Source organism: Phoenix dactylifera, unplaced genomic scaffold (genome assembly GCF_009389715.1).
Source record: "Phoenix dactylifera cultivar Barhee BC4 unplaced genomic scaffold, palm_55x_up_171113_PBpolish2nd_filt_p 000190F, whole genome shotgun sequence".
NCBI classification, from domain to species: Eukaryota; Viridiplantae; Streptophyta; class Magnoliopsida; order Arecales; family Arecaceae; genus Phoenix; species Phoenix dactylifera.
This window is the reverse complement of record NW_024067717.1, coordinates 769,736-791,650: the sequence shown is the minus strand read 5'-3', so window position 1 is coordinate 791,650 and position 21,915 is coordinate 769,736. Positions and strand designations below refer to the sequence as shown.

Sequence of the window (21,915 nt, the reverse complement as noted above, 5' to 3'; positions counted from 1 at the left end):
ATAATTCTGTTTTTGAGGAAACCAAATTTAATTAAGTTTAAAATATGACTTTTAATTAAGGTCATTATCTTACTTTTTTCCCCATGGACTTTGAATGATGGAACTCAGCTTTTCAATGCTTTTTGATTAGCTTATAAAAACAACCATCCTAAGCAATCCACCAAGGGGTAATGCAAAGTAGGTGAATGTGGGACTCCTCTTGTTGGTAATCTTAGGTTATGAACCATGAATACTATGTGGTCCATTATCTAGGCTTATAGGCTGGTTGCATCATGTCTCATGTAACAAAAGCTCTGCTTCAGCTTAAGTTGCAGCTCCCTAAAGAGGGCAAGATGAAGTTGGTAGCCAACTCCAAGCTGACTTGTAACTATAAATCATGATAGGGACTAATAATAATGGGTGCATCAATCAACTGGAGCACGTAGATCAATACTGACAAATTTCTCTCTCTTTTTCCTCCCCATAGTCTCCAAATTTATTGAGTTCTCCAAAAAATGTTTAAAACCTGGCAAGTATTAAGCAAATATATTTATGCCGATGATATTTTTCTTTATTGTTAACATATAATTATGATAAAATTAGTATTTTGAATGTTCAATTATCATGGTAAAAGGAAAAGGAAATTGTTTAGGACTCTGATAGCCACAATTGTGGTGGTCTTTGCTTCCAATTTTGATCCAAGGAATTATGGTAGGAAACCTAAGAAAAGCCAAATTTGGAATTTTTCCATTGATTCCCTGATAAGAACAAGAAAACAATAATTTTTCTTTCTTTTTTTTTCAGAGAAAAAACAGGCTTTAAATTCGAAAATATGGCACGTAGAAATTTCTGCCGGAACAAAGCCAAGCATGACACATGTTAATCAAGGTGGAGGTTCAAATGCATCGACGTGGGCTCCACCAAATGTGTTTGAGTTCGAATGTGGTCTAAATAGTCCAGAGATGGGCTTTTCTTCTTGGAGTAGATTGATAGACGAATGAGATGGACTTGAGTGGTGGTTCAATTGGGGAGAAAAAATTTTTCTTATCTCGTTCAACTTGAATCTCTTAAAATAAATTTAAAAGACAGATAAAAAAATTGACGAAACAAAGTTTAGGTCCCTTTTTTTTCATTGACGATTCAAAAAGTAATATTTATAGCCTATAACTATAATAGGAAAGTCTGATCAGATTTCTTTCTTAATTCGAATAAAACCAGCTTTTCAAACGTAGACATGATTAATAGAAATAAGCATGAAAAGATAAAATCTTATAAGAGGCACATCTCGATTTCTATGTCAACTATGCTTTATATCACTTCATCTAATTCTTTCTGAATTGAAAGATGCATTAGGTCAAAATTTTTCTCGAAAGCAAAATTTTGGTTTGACGCTTTGAGAGCCCAAAGGATGGAATATGGGCCTAATTGTTAGCTACACAATTCCTTTTAGGAGCAGAGCTATATCATAGATCTTAATTGAGTGCCGTATGACCGAGTAATAGTTTTTGGAAGTTTAGTAAACAATTCAGCTTTTTGATAAGATGGATCTTATTCCTGAATCCTGTCCAGCCTTATTTGTAATGGCTAAAATAATCCATATTGATAATTTTTTTAGATCAAATGGAAACAAATAGATATATATGCTTGAAGTGGTGCAACTCCGGGACCTGCTTTGTCCCCTCTAATTGCTGAAGAGGCAATGACTCATGAAATGAGAGCTTCGTGTGGGAACAAACAAAGCCCTCAAGACAAGCTGACTGCTGACAGGAAGTGCTTGGATTCTTCTCTTTTTATATTATTGAGAATAGCCCCATTCGACCAGCTTGTATGCTCTTCTTCATAAGAATTGTCATTCGAAGTCAAAGCCATGGATGCCTTATGCTGTACTTTCTATATTCCTCCTGGAAAGCAATATTGAGCCTTACAAGGAGAGTCAGTGTGCTGTCCATGGCTCAAGTGCCCAATAAGCATATCCAAATGCAGCTGTCTTCGTGCAACTTGTTTGTTAAATTGTGAATGCATATGGAGTTGGATATGAATGATGATTCACACATGCTTAGAGGAATTAAAGATTGCAAGTAGAGTGCAAGCTCGTCAAGTAGAAGGAATCGGAAAACAGTAGCTTCTTTCTATGCTTTATAAGCTTACACTAAATAACTTCTTTCTATGCTTTATAAGCTACTCCAAGTTCTACCATTAAAATTCTATTAAACATGATTTTCAGAACTATGTCTCCATGATCTAAATAGGGCATAAAACTACTCAAGCTGTTTTTCTGTTGAATTCTCGATGCAAATATCCTCTTACATGCTCTTTTTGAGCAAGATTTCAAGACTAGCAGGATACTAAAAATCGGACCTTTGTGTACTAATCCTTCTACAATCTCTACATCATTGTCATCTATTTTCTCTATGAAGTAATGAAAGATCATACTTCTTGTAGTCTCCTACATATTCTTCTAACATGGAGGAACTCGACGACTAGAAATCATGCTGCAATGCTTATATATAATTATCTTGCGCACGTGTACTAGTTCCTGTCATTAATGTAAGGATCGAATAAGATAAAGGTAGATGCAGTGTACTTAGTATTTGTTTAAGATGCTTAAGAGTGTATCTCTAATTAAGCCTACGTCGATGTTGGTTGGAAGATAGCCTAAGCATAGGCCAGCTCGATACTTATCTGTCTCGGTGCAAGTAGTTCTATAATTTATGGAAATCAGCACATGGGGATTGCAGATAAGCATTTAATCTTGCATGTTTAAGGAAATAGTCCAAAATAATCTGAAGACCGATGCATCTCGAAACAAATGTGATGGCCAATATGTTTATCTTCATATTGTCGTAGTGTTGTAGATCTCGCCGCATAGAGCATAATTCTGAAGCACTTGCTATAAATGTGGACCGTAGCAAGTGGGTTATTGCGAATGGTCAATGTGTTTATCTTAATTGTTCTCAAGTTATGTGTTCCATCTTTATGTTCTAGTTATGTTGCATGTCATGTAGGATTAAGCTGTGATTAAGGGACTAACAAGAACAAGTTGACTCATTTGCATTTGGATCAGCTTTGAAATAAAGATCATGGATTTGGCCTAGATCATAATAATCTCATAGTAATCTGCATTCAGCCCAATAGGACAAACTATCCAAACCAATCTAGAGAAAAATTAAGGAAATCTGCTAATAAACTACATTTGGACCTAATCAATGGATTTCTTAACAAACGGGCTAGAAACAGGCCGGAGCCCGTCTGACTGAACCCAAGCCCAAAAATTTCGGTCAGTAGAAGCCACCATAATTTTGTGGAAGCCTATCTTCAGAAGCTACATGAAGCAACTTTCTTGTCTTTGAAAACTAGAAGAAGGGAGGTACATTAAGAAAACAATATTTCAGCTGGAGAATTATTCCTTGCGAAACTTGAAAATTTGATGTGGTGACAATTGTGCAAGAAACTATTTAGTCATCGGTCGTTAGGGCACTTAGTATTGGATATTAAGTCCAAATTCTTGAATTCTATCATTAGACTCTGAGGTTCATGTGGCGACAATTTGATGTGTAAGAAAGTAGAAAATTCTCCTCAAAATATAGATCGGTTTATTCATATTTCTTCGAAGACAAAGTTATGCAAAGGATGAACGCACAAAACTTTATTAATTTTTGATCGAACAATGCTATCCCTTGCCACTATGTTCGCTACTTTTATTCATCATTTCATGCAACCGGTAATGTAGCACCTTATGCTTCAGCAACCCCTCATGGATCATATCAAACCTCAATTCCTCCTTGCCATGTCCCACAGTGAATAGAAAATAGAAGGGTGAGTAAAGTGTTGTGGTATAGCATTACCCTTTTCAATAAGTTATGCAATTGAGACATGGGTTGGACTGGGCCACTAGCACCCCTAGCCTAAACCCTTTCCTAGCCTGTAGAAGAAGTTAGTACGCCCAAAATTGGTTAGGCCATGCAACAAGGATTAGGCTGGGCTTAGTTCGTTTTATTTCATTAGTTATTAAATGGATCATTCAACGATCTGGATGATTTAGTGTTGCCCTTATTTCTATTACATAGAATGAGTAGTTTTTTAGTTAAGGCACATGTTAATCAAATTTATGATGGTGAACAAAATCACACATGTTATGGTTACCTTCTTTTAGGCAACCTGACTTCAAGAATGAGTTATACTTAATTAGGTGGTTTATCTATCTTTCTTTAGTGGATTTCTAAGGAGTTAGCCTTTATAATTTATGTCCTTTACCTCCTCATGGATTGATCACTTGGTGATGCAAGGAAACCTAGTTTTACTTGGTGAATTTTTTTTTGATGGGAAGGAGTCCAAGGAGCTATGAGGTACATAAGACCCTCAATTTATTAACAGAAAAGTATATACATCAGTGTAAAGGAAGGATTAGTATAGAGGAGAAAAGGAGTCTGAAAAAAAAGGAAATACAAGATCTGTATATGAAAAGACAGTAACTGCAGAAGTGAAAATAGAAACCTCTGAAGTAAAGGGGAGAAAAGATTAGTGTATGTAAATTCCCATGTATGATAAGGTTGCATGAAGCTCAGCAACAAGGACTAATAGATCATCATAACATAGAGTAAGAAATGTTGATTCCATCATTGCAAAATGTAGCCAAAAGGAACAACAGAATCTGAGTAGAGACGCAGCAGAAAGTCCAACCGTGGTACCGGAAAATCCCATCGTACTTAGAGATGGACAGCAAAATAGAACCCATGACGGATCAAATAAAAGAGAACAGATTCCATCATAGCAAACAGTACAGGGGTTCAAGCAGGATTTGTTCCATCACAGGCCTATAGGGAGGCAGCAAAAAATCTGTACCTATGATAGAATCTGTAAGAATTATGCGGGTGTGTATTTAGTCTTACATTACTTATTCACTGGGTAGATCTTGAGTATTATTTATACAGGATCAAAAAAATCTAAAGAATACCTTCCAGCTAGTTTTTTTAGGTATGCTTCTGAGTTGTTACAAATGATATAGAAATGGACCTGGTCCATAACCTATATGGACTACGGAACATTGCAGCACGGATTCAATGGGGTTGACCACGGACCCATCGTGGTGCTTGTGATTAGATTTAAATGAATTTGAACCTTTAGCCTGATGAGAATGTCAAGGCTTAAATGGGAGAGTATGTGACGATCTGTACGGATGTATGTTTAGTCTCACCTCGGTTATTCATGGGATAAATCTTGAGTACTTATAGAGGATCAAGAAATCAAAATAATAACTTCTGGCTAGCTATTTTGGATGATGTTCTGAGTTGTTACAGAATCCCTTTCTACATCTTACCAAAAGCTGGAAGAGTCTTACGGTTGCACAAAATGGACCAATCATTGAAGGGGGTCAAACTTCTAAATGCAGCAGCTTCAGAAGAGCAATTCTTGTTAATAAAGATTTGTTTGTTTCCTTTTAGACCACATGCTCCATACTAAAGAAGCGACCATCATGAATATTGGCATCTGCAAATTATTGGAGAAGTTGAGCTTTAACCATTTAGAGCACAAAGATTGAAGACTGCAAGCAGAAGGAAGAGCACCCAGCAAAGGACAGAAAGAGTTCCAAATAGATGCTGCAAATAGGCAGTTGATAAATAAATACGAAACGTTTTCAGTGGGGTCACCGCAAAGGACACAAATACCCAAATAAGGATTGATTTTCCTAAGGAGACAGCCTTTGGTATCGAGATTGTCAAGCAGAGAAAGTCACAAAAACTATTTGAATTTAGAAGGAATGCAGAGTTTCTAAATAGACTTTGCCAGGTTCATTTAACTCCTTTAGAATTGAGGAAGTGGTACATGGCAGTAGCTGAAAAAGATCTGGTATCATCTAGAAGTGAAAGGAGTTTGTTTTGATCTAGACAGAGGACGAACCCATTTAAAAAGGAGAACAGAGCTGGATTGCCTGAAGCTGTGCTTCTTGAGACAAGTGAGAATGACATCTGAAATTCTAAGACAGGTTTCCGGAATTAAAGAACCAGAAGACTAACCCCAACTTTCTGCGACAGCTGCGCTAAAGGTTAGGAAATAAAGAATTGTGAGGAGTCAATCATTTGTCTTTCCAAAAAAGAATGCTGAGTCTATTGCCCATAATGAGTTTAGTTTTGCTCCAAAGAGGTGGCAAGCTATGAATTATATCTTTCTATAGAGGAGAACATCTCCTACCAGGTTTCCAGTAATCATCAAGTTCAATTGTTTTCAAGTGAATCTCGACCAGAAGATGTCTCCAAGGGCTTGACTCCTTTTTCAAGAATCTCCAGCCCCATTTAGAAAGGAGGGCTTGATTAAAATCCTTGAGATCTTTGGTTCCAAGTCCTCCCTCTTCCATAGAGAGATAGACCTTGTTCTAGCTAATTTTGCAAGAAATACCCTTGATATAAGCGGCTCGAGCCGAATCAACTACAAATTCATGCAATAGCCTTCGATAAGATTTTTATACTACTATTTACAAGGCTAATTGGTCTGAAATCAGCCGGGGTATTCACAGCCTCTTTTTTAGGGATCAAAGTTAAGGAGGGCATAATTAAGTTACGAAAGATCCACATTTTGAGTATACAACTGTTGGAAAAAAAAAAAAAAAAGATAGCCGGACAAACTAGGTTCCAGAAACGTTGAAAGAATATCATGGTAAAACCATCCGGTCCTGGCCTTTTATCACCCTTAAAGCTGAAGATGTCAATAGGAAAAAAGTCGGATTCTTGAAGATGTCTTTGAAATAAGATGAAAGAGCCTTGAGGATACCTTCTGAGTCATTAAAAGACTGAAGGTCCCAATCGATGCAAGGGATCCAATTGATTTTCTGGTGATAATTGGCAATTTTGTGAAAGAAATAGAGTCATTTTCCGCTTAAAAATGAACCCAAATGGAAGGTCCATGCGATGGCTAAACAAATGAGTTCGTCCAAATCGTTTTGGTTACCCCATTTCATTTGATTGCCACGAGCCAACTTATACTTATTCCAGCTATAACAACTATCATAATCATTTTTCTTTGGTCTACATATATAATTTGTACTAAAAAAGCTAGAGTTCCTGCCTCACAACCAAATGCATGAAATAATACGAATACAAGTATACAGTACAAGAAAGGGATTGTTACTGCACCACTACTCTACATACAGTGTTGCACCACCTTGTTTCCAAGCAGAGAGCGGATGGATACCAGAAGGAGACAAGCAAGGCCTGATTAAAGAGATGAGGATAAAGAAAGAAGAGAGAGCGAGAGAGAGGAGATGCTGTTTGCTTACAAGCCCAAGGCACCAAGAGGGGTCTTCCCCTGGCCAGCCTCGAAGTAGAAGATAAGCATGGCCACCATGGCAATCCTTGCATGCTTGATCTCTGCCACCTTGAGCCTCTCGAGCTTCTCGACATCCGGGATGTAGACGCCATCCTTGATGGTGCCCGCGAGGCACAAGGGGTCGAAGAACTTGCCGCCGGGGTAGCCCTGGTCGCCGGTGGCGTTGGCGAAGTTCTCGGCGGTGCGAGACCAGGGGGTGGCCCACTCGACGGACTGGGACTCCGGGTTGAAGAAGTCGACCCAGCGCTTGGACTCGACCCAGCCCATCAGGAGGAGCTGGGTGCCAAGGAGGGTGCCGAAGGAGAAGGGGGCGAGGGCGCCGGGGTCGGCGCCGGCCTTGAACCAGGGGACGCCGCTCCAGGCCTGGCCGACGAAGATGCCCACCACGGCGACCATGGCCCACCGCCCGTGGATCAGCTCTGCCTCCCGGTACCACCTGAGGAACGCCGGGTCTTTCCCCAGTCCCAGTGGGTCGAATCCGTAGTCACCCGGCAGCCTGCATGCATGCATTCATACTTCTGAGTTTTAGGTCCAAATCATCAAACCATTGGTTGGGAAATTTTCAGCATCTTTTTTCTCCTTTTTTTTTTTTTTTTTTGCTTGCTTGCTTGTTTTTTCTCTTTTCCTCTTTTCTCCAGAAAGAAAAGGGAAAGCTGGGGATGAAACTAGAAACGGAATAAGTTATAGAATAGGTTGCTGAAAAATGCTTAATTTGATAGATGCATAATAATTATTTCTTTCCTATCAAATCTTTCACAGATCAAAAATTTAATAATGCATATATATTAAAATTGAAACATATCGCTAGCTAAATACTTGAAATCTAAACACATCTCCAGCTAATTATCCTTCACAAGACTGGATAACAATTGTACACATGGATACAAAGGGATCACAGCACTTACGAGCCATCGAGCCACTCAGGGTCGATGAGGTTGCCACCACCCTTGACGAAAGGTATCCATGACTTCTTAGGTGCGGCGGCGGCGACGACAAGCAACCTCCGGGATGCACCGGTGACTGCAGATTTGCCACCAATGGCAGCATTCAAAAGAGTGCGGCCAGCCCTCGAGCCAGAGAGAAAGGGAGTGGATAGGCCCTGGACGACTACAGCAGAGGTGGAAGCCATTACCGTTGCTCTTCTTCTATTAGTAACAAACCCTCGAACAGAGGAGTGAGTTTTTCTTTTCTTTTTTTTTTTTTCCTGGTTGTTAGGCCTCGGCGATCTCTCTCTCTCTCCCCCTCTCTCGCTGGTGGGTGGTATGGTTGTTATACTGTAGTGTGATTTGGGAAATGGGAGGTACCCTCAAAATCTTGGGAAAATCTTGGGAAATCTGGGAGAGTAAGGAGGATAGATTGCTGACCAATGGGAGGAAGTTCTCGATCCACTTCTCCTGCTATCTGCCTTACACGTGGATAGTGTCATGGCCGCTAACCGAGCGATTTTATTAGGTATGTTCCGAAGAAGTCGTTCGTTTGTTTTCCCACTAGGTTAGATGGGAAATATCCATGATGCAAGTGGGCTGTTTGGCCCATTGGGTCGAATTGAATCTTATAAAGCACGAGCATGGAGTAGTGGCATACTGGCATGGAAAAGGCTTCGAACTTTCTCAAGTAAATTTATTTGAATAGAAAATCATATAAAACTTATGTAAAACTGAATTAAATTAATGAAATTAGCAGATAGTGAATTCTGAATTTTCAACCAAAATCCATGCAAACTGGCTCAGCCATTTATCAACAAATGCATAAATCTAGTAATGAATGAAAAAATAAAAAACATTGGACCATATAAGTTCTTTACTAAATCTTCCTGGTAGTTCGGGCTACCATGTATCTCCATAAAAGAAACAATGAGAAGATAATTTGCACGCTGGAAGAATCTTAACAAAAGAAACACTGTATGCTGACATCCTTGCTGCTACTACTGGACTAATACTCACTACAAAGCTAATGACAAACATCCCCAGTCACAGAAATGTCCCAACTCATATAAAACAGGAGCCAACAAAAAACAACCTAAAGCTCCAAGTACGAGAATGCAGCAGCAGCAACCAAAGCAATCATAGCCGTCATAATGGAGATTGGGAGCCTCCGAGCAGTGGAGGACTCATTTTCTGTCTGTGACTCCACTGGAGTTGGGGCTGGCAGCGGCGATGGTCCGTCTGGTATGGTTGGAACCACCGACGGCGCAGGTGGTGCCGACGACTTAGGCGGTGAAGCTGGAAAAGGTGTTGGCGGCACAGCTGGAGAGGGTGATGGCGGTGATTTTGGTGCCGAAGGCGGCGATGGAGTTGGTTTCGATGGTGATGGCGGTGGTGGTGGTGTCGGAGCTGACTTGGGTGGCGAGGGTGGTGCGGGCGTTGGCTTTGGAGATGGAGCTGAATTCAAATATAAAAAATACAACAAAATTAAGCAGGAGTTATTCAGAGAATATTGCGAGTAATAGTAGTTTATAATCAAAATCAAATGTGACATTGTTGTAAGTAGTTCAAAGAAAGAAACCTTAATTTTGTTATTGATTATATAGTCAATACATGCATGACTTGAATTTCCATATGGTATATAAAAAGGCAAAAAAATTGAAAGCAACATAGAATAATGTATGGTAGCAAAAAAATATTGCATAGATTAAGTGCTTAAATGTAATCAAGTACATACCAGGGCCTGGGACACTTGGAGGTGGAGTTGTAACTGAAACAACAAATAGAATCAGAAGGTATCAATCAAACCAAAAAATTAAAATGTTTTTAAAGAATAGCAAAACAATGAAGAAGGATATATAGTAGATGAATAAACAATTTAATAAAAAACGTCATCGAATTAATTATTAGAAAATGAAGACTTTATAAACTTGAAGTTTTTTTAATATTAATGGATTTCTTTATCAGGAGAAATCACTTGCTCATGTAAATGATATTCAAAGTGGTTATTACTGACAAGGCTCCAATCCCCTAACAAAATCGATCTTCTATTCTTCTTGTTCATCCGAGGAACATACAGCTATCACCTTACAGAAGGATTCTTCATATCCAAATGTTCAAATCTAAAAATCTAGACAGTAGATAGATCATAACACATCATATTACAACACCAAGTGAAAACAGATCGAAAAGATTATTCTGATCGAGGAGAAAAGTTTCATAAAGTACGGAGTTCTCAAACATTAACAATTCTCCCTGCAATGACCCTAAAAATGCTTGTCAGGAGGCCACCAACACCCTTCACAGGATAAATATTCCATTCTATTGCATGTCTTTAGTTATTTCTCAGATAATAATATTGCACCACGTACCATTGAATCGAAAATAAGAGGGTTCACCTAGTCATCGTGCTGCCTTATATTTAAAAAATCTACTGTAAAACTCCTAATCTTCCTTAGTTACAATAAAGAAAAAAATGTAAATAGATAATTACTATAGAAGGTATATACACATATAAACGAACACTGCACTAAACTGTATCACAACCATAAAATATCAGGAATTTAGATTCAGATCAAACAATCATGATAATAAAACTCACGTATCTAGATTCAAATTAACGAGTTGCGATCATGAAACATAGGTAACATACCACCACAATCTCCTACTGAGACTTTGATCGAACAAGCCGCCGGTAGAGCGGCAGCCCTTTTCATGTCAAGATCAACACCCATGTTCATCGCTTCCTGAAGGGCAGCACAGAGACATGTCGGGCTTGTGTTCACGACACTCGACACACCTCGGCAGCACTCTTCGTCAGGCCGGCTCTGCTTGCTCCCCATGCTCACGTATGATATGCAGTCCATCATGTCCATGACGACACTATCGCAGTTGACGGATGACGGCGGAGGCGAAGAGGAGGCCGCGGCCGAGAGGGCCAAGGTGGCGAGGAGAGAGAGCACCCACATGAGCCTAGCCATTGTGGTGGTGTTGGCGGTGGACGAGAGGAAGAGAAGGGAGGGACGGGGGGATGTGATAAGAGGATTGGGTTTTAGGGATGCTTAGGATGAAGTATCTATAAGCAGGAGGGAAGGATCAAGGATACTAAAAGTATTAGGTGCTAAAGAGTTTAAATGCGTTTGGGACTCTCTGTTGGAGTTTATCTTCTGTTATTTAATCTGGTGTTAGCTTAACTGTATAAATCATGTATGGGGTCTTAATTTCGTTTTTGGATTGAGTCTATCTTCGTTTGGTTACATTTGACGACGTTCAAACTTCAAATGAAGAGAGAAAATCTGAACGAGTTATGATCTTCCGGAGCCGTCTTGGGTGGATGGTGCGTGCATGCCAGCAAAACTGGCGTGGGTTCAAGTTCCAGCACGACTCTTAAAACTCGCTGCTTGTTTGTTTAGTAAAGTTGACCATAGGGCTGAAAATTAGATTATATACATCCGTACTTATTTTCGTATCTGATTAGAATCGGACCCATACTATTTTTTTTGGGTCTGATCAGAAATCTACGGAAAAAAAAAGAGTTTAAGTTAAGTTAAATTAAAAAATAATTAAATGATTAGCTAAATCTAAATTAAAAAAAAATATCCAAATATCGAATAACTATCATTTAAAACCATAACCCGAATACAAAATATCTGGTCAAAAAAAAAAAAAACTCCTTTGATTTATCCCACACGCCTGAAAAGCTCAAATCTCTCATTCATTTGTTTTGTTTCTCTATCCTTTTCATCATTTTCAAGCAACCAAGGTTTCTAAGATCCCATTTATTAGTTAGTCTTCTGATTGCAATCGGCAATAACCATGAGATGCTTTGGAGGCGCTATAGATCCCGTCTACTTCGATAACGAGGAATCTTGAGTAGTATATCTTTTATAAAATTTTTAGTTTTTATTATTGATAAATACTTGATAAAATTATATTTTTATGATCATTTTTTTTATTGCTAGTTTTTATTCTTGAATTTTGCTCAGATTTGATTAATATTCAAAAAGTTATCTGATTTATATCTGTATTTGAATAAGAAAATATGGATATATCTAATATCCAATTTGTATCCGTTTGTAACACATATGGATATACTTAACATCTGATTCGTATCTGTATCCATTTAGAATATATATGGATATTAATTTTGATATCCTGTATGTGTAATTATATTCGTTGAAAAATGTGAATCCATTTAATTGACTAAATAATTTAAAATAGATGCAAATTTCAGAATGGCATGGGTTTAACGCCATTGCTTCCACTGGCTACCAGGAATATGGATTTTAGTTAATGGATGGCATCTGGATTGCCTTGAGATATGAGCAAGTTATGTGCCAGAAAAAGAGTTGAGCAAGGCCTACTACTACTACAATTAATAATAATAAACTTTTAATTACTTTTTTTTTTTTTGGAACAATAGGGTGATGTGAACTGGATCTCCTCCAAGAGCAAGTCACTGGGAGAGAGATGCTAACCAACTAAACAAATATTATATTTGGCGTTATCTCTACCGTTATAAAGTCAGTGCTTGAGATTCTAGTCCACTTTGAGCGTTCAACTTCTTCCATTCCAAATATAATTTTCATAAAATCATTGTACTCTTCTAGCTCTTGGCATCACCTCTACTAAGTGAATGCTTGGGATTCGACCCGAGTCCGAGAATATTGGACTTCAATTCTAATATGATTTTTCTATTCAATATTGGTCCGTTCTTATTCCCTTTTTCATGATAAAAATGTTGCAAGGATACGGTGGATCCAGCAGAAATCCATGACGACAAAATGGCACAGCACTGCAAAAACAGCACAGTAGATTTTGGGCCTTTGCCCAGCAAAGGTCATTATTGATCGACGCTTATAAGCGTCAGTGAAAACCAAGAGAGCCCGACGCTTATAAGTGTCAACAAAAGTTCGAACTAGCCCAATGCTCATAAGCATCGGCAAAACTTCAATTTTTACCGACGTTTTCAAAAAGCGTCAGCAAAAAAGATTTCTACTCTTAGTTTACTGATGCTTTTGCGACACTTTTGATAGCGTCGATGCAAAAATTACTGATACTTATAAACGTTGGTACATGCTTTAAAAAGCAAAAAAAAGACATTTTTTTTAGTGAAATATCTTTTCTTTCGCTAATTTTGCTTCCATTCCTCCATATGATTCCTCGAAAGAGTATGCTAGGAGACTCCTAAAACATTTTTATTCATTAAATAAAGCTGTTTTGTTGCCCAAAATAGTAATCGGTGGAAATTAAAGAAACTTTACACCCTAGCTATTTAGTAACACTTATTGTCCTTTTTGTATTTTTAAAATAAAAATACAAAATTAGATATTTTTTTCTTAGTAAATATGCTCCCTTATTTTTTTCTTGTGGAAATAGAAAACAATGATGGCTGCCAAACACATTTACATTCTCAGAAATTTAGACAAAAATAGAACATAAAATTTCTATTTTTAAAATTTTTGGAAAAAGTGACAAGTACTTTTATTAGTACTTTCATTTGTCCCCTGCTCACCTGGTACTTTTAAATTCTTGGCATGGTCACAAATTCAGCATTTTGAAAAAAAATTGGCTAAGGTGTAGAATCGAAAATATTTGGAGAAAACAGAGAATAATTGCGAAAGCTTAAAATGAACCCAGAGTGAAACAAATAAAATAGGATGAATGAGTGGAACATCAACAATATACTATCACTTGAATAGGTTAAAATGACTGCAGAGTAGACCAAATAAAAGAGGTGGAATGAATGTAGCATCACCAAGATACTATTACTTGAATGAATTCAAAACAAGGATTGGAAAGTTATGAAGAGGAAATATCAGAGAAAATATAAAATAATTGTTAAAGCTTAAAATCAACTCAAAGTCAAACAAATAAAATAGGAGAAATAAATATGACATCTCCAATATGCTATTACTTGAATAAATTAAAAACAAGGATTGGAAAGTCATCGACAAGGAAATAATAGCAATAGCACTGTCACATCAACAACAGAAATAGCATTAGTTTATACACCTTGAATCAGCTGGGAAAAATCATATATACATCCATTTCTTTTAAACTTTGAGTACCAAATATATGCTAAGTGTTTCCTTGATTAATTCAATTTCATAAACAATTCTGACTCCAATAGCCCAAAGCAAACCCCAAACCACATATTCCCCACACTAAAGGAAAATAGAATTTTGCAGCTGTGATCTCTGTCAATGCTAAAAAAAAGTGTCGGCAATGTTTGATTTTTCTGTAGTGCCCTATGATAAATGTTGGAACTAATTCTACCAGACATTAGTATTTAGTACAAATTTTATTAATGATTTTATTTTCTTGTTAACTAACTTGACCCACTCACTTCCTATATAATTATCGTACTTAGCCAAATCTGATCCCTTCTAATAATAATAATAAATGAAACCAACTCCCCCTTTTATATTTTGGGCTGCGAGAGCTCTCTGGTGACAATCCAAGGAAGTGCCCCTGCATGACCTTGCAGCACATTAGTGGAGAAGCCCAAGAACCAATCCACCGTACCATATATGGCGGAAGCCAAGTGAGAATTCCAATCTCACAATGTATGGATGGCCAAGAAACTGAAGTCCATTTAACTACCAGGTTCCATCTGGATTTCATCCACATAAAAACTCTATAAACATTTTCTACCTTCTTGGAATGGAATAACCTTCTATCCCCTGACCTAAGATACTCTAGGGGGCGATAGGGCGATCCGCACACTGTAGAGTGCTGTGCAGCGCTTGATGGCTGCCATCAAGAGATGGACAGCTATCAACGACGACGCACCATGTATGGCACATAAGGCCATTTTGTCTTATAGCTATCCATCTTTTGATGGTGACTATCGAGCACCTTGCGGCGCAAAATTTCTAGTTGCAAAGTACCACCAATCATAGAGAGCAAGATAGGTAAATATCAGATGACTCCAGGGAAGAAGAACAAACCAAAAGAGAGCAAGACATGCATCACATACCTATAACACAATGCTCCATGGGCTGAGCAAAAGCCCTGCAGAGAGATGTTAGCCTGAGAGCCCTTGTCATGTTGATAGGGATACCAAACCTTGACCCATCCTTGAGGACCTCACACAAGCACCCTATGCTCTGGCCTGCAACAGCCTCAAGGCCAGTGCAACAGGCTTTTCCTGGTTTTTCCACCATGGACGCATCCTCCACAAACTCCAAACAATCAGCGAACGAAAAGAATGCGCCAGAACAATTCAGTGCTGATGAAGCTGATGAACCATCACCTTTGATTACTTGAAACCAGAGGGCCATGAACAAAACGACCAATTCTTTTGGCCTAGCGGCCATTGAAGAATTATGAGTACCTCAGAAGATGAACAGATGACAAAACTGCTAACCTTTCATATACTTTGATGCAGATGATTATTGTTTGTAACTCCTAAATTTGATGCTTAAATGGTGGCTCATTTATAGCATTCATTAGGAAGACAAAAGGGTGCAAAACCTCCAAAACTAATGATATGATCCCAAAGAAGAGTCATGTGCATATGCCACATTACTTTAATGCATAAATACAAGACGGAACAATTAAGATGGTGAAGTTAGAATGCAAGTAAGTTTGTTATTATCTGATTAAAATGTCTAACCCCTAGGACCAACTTAGAGCCGAAATTAGAACTCATGTGATCGTTGTTGTAGACCTCATTCACGGATTACTTTAAATCCCAGTCTATTAATATTAACTCATCAAAAATGACTATAAGATACTTTGACCAATATGATTCGACTCAATTTGGACTATATTAACAAACAGATCGAGCTTTGGTTCGAACGTCTACCCAGTTCATGCGAGGTTTAACTCTAACTAAATCGAATAGCTAGCACTATGAGTGGAACTAAAGAAATTAGTATTTCTCATGTGCATTGCATATTATTTTATTAAAAATATTCGATGGATGAATGTGATTCCACCAAACAGAACTGTTTGCTTATATAATCCATGCTTGCTCTTAAACATTCTTTTTCTTTGTCTCTCTCTGTAATTTTATATAATGGAGATGTTCATTTTTCTAATGAGAATGGTGTGCTTGTAAAAGAAAAGGGACATATTCAAAAGTGTATTTGAAAAATATTTTTCATGACAACATACGGATGGGGATGTGAGGGCTACACATTTAGTAGCTAGCATTATAAGGTAGTGTTGTTTTATATGCCATGTCTATTACTTGATTAAGATATGAAAGGTGGTGTATCCTTTGATGCTACCCATGGGTCACATGTACTGCTTTTTGAGAGTGGAACATATCATGGATTCAAGGTATGTGTCTGTGAGAATCCGTACGGACGTGTGTTTAGTCTTATATTGGTTATTCGCTGGATAGATCTTGGGTACTTATATATGATCAAAAAACCTAATTAACCTTCAGGCTAATTTTTGGAGGTTAGGTCCTGAGTTGTTACAAATAGTCTTAGAACGGATCTGTCTTATAGCTTATGTGAAACAGTGATTCTTTGGAGCTAACCATGGGCCGATCGTGATTTGAATGGATTTGAACTCTTAGCCTGACGAGAACGTTAGAGCTTAAACAAAGAGAGTATGTGAAGACCCCTAGTCTCACATTGGTTATTCGTTGGGTAGATCTTGAGTACTTATACAAGATCAAAGAATTCAAATAATACCTTCTGGTTAGTCTTTTTTGAGTGAGATCTTGAACTGTTTCCCAACGATGGGCTCTTAAATTTAGTGTCACTTATGAGTGGCCCAAGGGCTCTATCCTGGCGAGGAGCTTATGGCACCGGCACTTGTTCCATGGCTAGAATGGCGAGGAACTGCTTACGTGATGGAATGGAGTGGTTAGGCCATCAGTATAAGGATCCAGGAGCCAAGGTAAATCCTTGAGAAATGGGACGGGTGTGTGGCTTGCAAAGTAGAGGATGACTCAAGTCGGATATCCTGAAGTGGTGCAAATTGGATAGCTTGTATCACTTTGGTATGTTCATTTTGGTGTTCTTGGACTATGACATTTATGCATTGTCTTTCATTAGAATCTTAAAGCGATATCTACCCATTAGTATCGTAGTGTCACGGCAAGTGTGAAGATTGCCGGCTTAATTTACGACGTATATGACCAAAATAATTGAGAGACTTCAGCTATTGATTGTTTGGTTTGGACTGCTGGCATATCATCGTAAGTTACGATCTCAACGTAGCACGTATTATGATATGGGCAAGATTCAATTTGTCATTCCAAAAGATGACCAGATGATTCCTATTGCCTTACGAGTTACTATAAATAATTTGAGAGGGTTGTTACAATGGTCTTATCATTTTGATGTTTCTGGGTTCAAGTCTTGAATGGTGTATTATCAAGTATTTGCATTTGAATAACCTTTTCTTCTCTTAGAAAAAAAGAATTGTATGTAGACTTGCTCAAGCGAAAATTCAGACTACTTTATATACATTTTTTTTTTCTTTTTTTGAGAAAAGGATGAGCAAAGGTTCTCCACCTGCTATATTACGCTAAGAAAGATAACACAGGGACAGAGGGGAAAAAGAAACCAAGAATTACAAGCAAGATTTAAGAGAAAAGAACGAGAAGAGATACAATCTTGTTGAAGAAGGGAGTGTATTTGTTAGAAAGAAGGGGTTGCCAAGAGAGGAAGAGCTGCAGTATATCTTTTTCTAAGAATTGGGAAGAGGATTAGGAACCCTCCCACTTTGGAACTTTATTAAAGAAGGAATCTATGATTAAGAGAAAGAAACGAAAGAGAGAAATGTAATGAAACAAAACAAAACATAACATAATAGAACAAAGGAACAAACGACCCAACAAATGCTAAAAAAAAAACTCTCGAACACCTCCATACATGCCTTAGAGATCTTACTGGAGTGATGCAAGTAAGGAATCCTATAAGATTTCTCATCTCACACGAGATCAAAGTAGCACGGCGGAAGACAAATTAAAAGTAATAGATTAAAAATTCTAAACCGAACCCAACCTATACTTCTCCAACTATTAAAAGCAATAGAAAGCTCAAAAACTAGATGTTCACAAGTAACTAGGAATTTAAAACAACCAGAAGAAACTAAAAAATTGAAATCAAAAAGTTTTTTTTTTAAGATCAGAAAAAAGAAATTCTAATGGTATTAACATTCAAAACCCAACCCAACAAGAAAGACTCACTCTAATTTCAAATCTGGTTGAATCAGATTTAGAGTCAGAGTTTAAAAGAAAATCTTTTTTTCCCCTTTATATTTTAGATTTTAAATTAAAAAAATACTAAATATGATACAGGCCAGAGGTCCTATAGGATTCAGGCAGGATTCAAACCCGGGTCATTGGGTATCGTAACCTAATGACTTTACCAACTGCATTAATCCGCAATTAGGTCATTGAGCAGTTTGCATTGTTTGACACCTAACTTAGATAGCTATGCGAACCTTGCTTTCCATTTTCAAGGAAAAAAAAAAGAAGGATGAACGTAAATACATATCATACTTGTATCAAAATTTTCTCCCAGAAAAGTATTATCAATTTAGTGGGTGACATGGAGAGTCCCAACCAACACAGCAAGTGGCTCCTACAGAATTCTATTTGCTCACCAAATACAGAGCCAGAGTTTCTTTAGCAAAAAAAATAAAAAAATACAGAGCCAGAGAGAACAGAACAATACAGCATGCGCATTCCTTCTTCGCCCTCCCATGGTGATAGAAAATCATAAATGTACAGGCAAATAAATAAAATTAAAGACTGAAGAAAAATGAAAAGTTTCCTCATATTTTACCTATATCCAAATTTCTTCTTTCTAATGCGTTCGGCAGACCTGGCCTCCAGTTCATTGAGCTGGTTAATCCACACTTCTTTGGGAAATACGGTTCTCCCTGCTCCTCTGAATTCTTGTTCATCTCCCACTTCAACCAAGCCCAGCTGACGATCATATTTCTCACGTAAAACTGGATCGGACAGAGTCTCATAAGCCCTTTGGAGCTCTATAAACATTTGTGTGGACTCCTCTCTCTCTGAAGGTGGACAAACATCAGGGTGGTAGCGAAGAACCATGCGTCTGTAAGCTCTCTTGATTGCCTCGACACCCACATTCTTCGAATCGAGTGCTAAAACTTTATAGTAGTTGACCTCCTTTCCCAAGGTCATTTGGATAGCTTTACATGCAATGGTGCAGCTCTTGTGATTCCTCCTTACAGGAAAGGTTGCATAAAGCTTTCCTGTATTAAGGCTAGACACAACTGAAGGATCCATAGGAAGGAGTTTGAGAATGGTGCATGACTTGGTGAAAAAAACATGCAAGGGAATTCTGATGGGAGACTAATGAGTCTGTAAATAGAGTTCTTAAGTGGCAGAGTGGAAGTTGTGCTCTTTGTTTTTATTGGGTGAGTTCAGCGGTCAATTTTTATTAAATATCAAGGATTGCCATAACCTTACTTCAAGGGTTTGATCCATAGACTTTGAATTGGTCATGTTGTCGTTGATGGTTATTTGGCTCTTTCCTGTTGTCCCTTTTACAACTGAATTTGATCTCCATCTTAAACTATTCCACCAAATCTAAATCAAAAGGAATCATCAATCATCCAAATAAAACATAAGACTTGTATACACAAATAAATATATACCAAAAGTGGACCTCATTGCTATCTAATCTCAAATATGATTTTTTTATAATAGAATTTAAGGTTGTCAATGTCTTACTCTCTGTTTTATATCATAGATTTAGCATGTTGCATCAAAAAAAAAAAATATAGCCTAGTGCACGAAAATTGTCAGATATACACAATCTTGCTCTTACGTGTGGGGAGATTATTTCTATCTTTCGAATCCAGGACATCCAAATCACGATAGAACAACCTCGCTGTTGCGCTAAGGTTCATCCTTATTTAGTCTATTGTGTCAATGTAGTAATATATTAGTATTAAAAGAAGCATGTGATTGCCGGCCAAATCCTTCTTAAACTACGAAATCAATTATTAAATTTTCCTTGCACCTCTGTTTAGTTAGGGTAGATTAAACTACTCATGGAAGAAACCTCAGTTTGCTGCAATTTGGATGATTTGCCACCAATGCCAAGGGATGTTTATCATTAAGTCGCACGGAAGACTGGTTCAGCGTTAAAGAGCATTGCCACCAGAGAAAGTTGACACATAAATTGAGTCCACATGTGATGAGTCAACGGTACAAAACCAATGTTCAACATCATAAGTATATTTTGATCGGCAGTATGATCAATTAAAGTATCTCAATAAGAAGACAATCTAGCTTTCATGTACTTTGGGATAAGCTCTTCCTTGCTATTAGATCAAACATATGTTGTATTAAACACTGATGTTAAGTGCTGGGAACCTATCTTTCCTGAACTTTATTGAACCATTTAAGCAATACAAGTGTAACCAAAAGAGCAAAAGATACAAATTGTATAACAAATTGCATTCAGACTAACTTACCCGTGGAAAAATGTGCTGCGTTTTCTCAAAAAGAGAGATGCATTGGTGCTCTGATGCTGCATTCTTCCTAGCTAAGCTTAGTCGATAGACATGGCTTAGGAAATATCTTAAAGATTCTTAAAAAATATCTTAAATATTTATGTTTTGATTTCCCATATACAACAGCTAAAATTCCTTTATTTTGAGGAGAAAAGATAGGTGGGGTTTGTATCAGACAGCATCCAACAAACTTCAAACAGAGAGTGGAAACGATGACAGGAAGCATGCAGGGCCCCAAGAAAGTAACCAAGACAACCAACTAGAGTACATCCATACTGGACAAAGACAACCCCTAGGTTAAACTACTTGAGCAACTTCAGAAGAACCACATCCACCTTTCCTTTGGGTCTACCAAGGAACCAATTCAAACAATCACTGAGGAAGTAATTAATATTTTGATCAGCTTCAGACCAAAAATAGCGCCATTCAGAAAATTTCTGTTTTCCTCCTCTTTCCAAACTATTAGCATGCCATGACCCACATGCCGCAGCCTCTTCAACACCCCTTTCTAACTCTTTTAATGCTTCATTCCGTCAAAAGGGATCCCAAACTCTTCAACGAGTCCCTGATCTGAAGCAGATGTTTGTAGTGAAGTTATGCAGAACCGGCACGAGGGCAACCTCATAGCAGGTGAAGTATATGTCATGACAGAAGATTTGTTAAAAGAAGACAATAATACAAGAATGACCTAGTCCTTTTGATCAAGTTTTTCCTTGGCTGATCTATTCAATTATTGACCTCCATCCGCACTAAAGTTTTTAACATTACAAAAACATGACACCTCACAACCTTCTAGCAACCAGGCATAATCTACCACTTCTAAGGATAAAATCCTATACCAAGAGCTATATGTGCCAGCTCCAGATCTTGTAGTCTAATTTTTCTCTAAGCTGGAAAACCCCAAGCAGGTTTAGAAGTTGAAATAGATCAGACACCAGGTCTATTTTAAAGTCCAATACTGCAGTTTTAAGAAAACAAATTGGCAGTTCTTGTTGAAAACAAGCTTCAGATGAATTTAGTGTGCACAAGCAGATGGCCTTAGTAGTAGTTCTAAATGGAACCCTTTTATTTGGGATTTCATAAACGGCCATCAGGCATACATTATCTCATCTTATCATAAGAGTAACAGCTTGATATACACAAAATGAACAATATCCCAGTAATTTCACCTCTCCGTGAAAAGGATGTTCCAGGTTCCAACCTTCATTAGGAGGTGTTCCTCTTG

General features: G+C 37.8%; 5 protein-coding genes across 5 annotated transcripts; 1 reads left to right on the top strand and 4 right to left on the bottom strand.

The window, feature by feature from the left end:
- Positions 1-6,964: 6,964 nt before the first annotated feature.
- Positions 6,965-8,574, bottom strand: LOC103721060 (chlorophyll a-b binding protein CP24 10A, chloroplastic-like). The gene is made up of 2 exons (XM_008811096.2): positions 8,205-8,574; positions 6,965-7,795 (listed from the first exon to the last, which is right to left on the bottom strand). Exons 1-2 carry the CDS (start codon positions 8,426-8,428, stop codon positions 7,246-7,248), a joined length of 774 nt encoding a protein of 257 aa, XP_008809318.2. The 5' UTR covers positions 8,429-8,574; the 3' UTR covers positions 6,965-7,245.
- An 802-nt stretch (positions 8,575-9,376) lies between these two features.
- On the top strand, positions 9,377-9,745 carry LOC103721070 (glycine-rich cell wall structural protein 1.0-like). The gene has a single exon (XM_008811104.2). The coding sequence runs from the start codon at positions 9,377-9,379 to the stop codon at positions 9,743-9,745; it is 369 nt and encodes a 122-aa protein (XP_008809326.2).
- A 1,007-nt stretch (positions 9,746-10,752) lies between these two features.
- Positions 10,753-11,203, bottom strand: LOC103721069 (non-specific lipid transfer protein GPI-anchored 11-like). Its single transcript, XM_008811103.2, has 2 exons — positions 10,876-11,203; positions 10,753-10,757 (listed from the first exon to the last, which is right to left on the bottom strand). The coding sequence occupies exons 1-2, from the start codon at positions 11,201-11,203 to the stop codon at positions 10,753-10,755; spliced, it is 333 nt and encodes a 110-aa protein (XP_008809325.2).
- A 3,799-nt stretch (positions 11,204-15,002) lies between these two features.
- On the bottom strand, positions 15,003-15,544 carry LOC103721068 (non-specific lipid transfer protein GPI-anchored 11-like). Its single transcript, XM_008811102.1, has 2 exons — positions 15,205-15,544; positions 15,003-15,100 (listed from the first exon to the last, which is right to left on the bottom strand). The coding sequence occupies exons 1-2, from the start codon at positions 15,542-15,544 to the stop codon at positions 15,003-15,005; spliced, it is 438 nt and encodes a 145-aa protein (XP_008809324.1).
- Positions 15,545-18,978: 3,434 nt separating this feature from the next.
- Positions 18,979-19,455, bottom strand: LOC103721067 (chaperone protein dnaJ 20, chloroplastic-like). The gene has a single exon (XM_008811101.2). The coding sequence runs from the start codon at positions 19,453-19,455 to the stop codon at positions 18,979-18,981; it is 477 nt and encodes a 158-aa protein (XP_008809323.2).
- Positions 19,456-21,915: the final 2,460 nt, after the last annotated feature.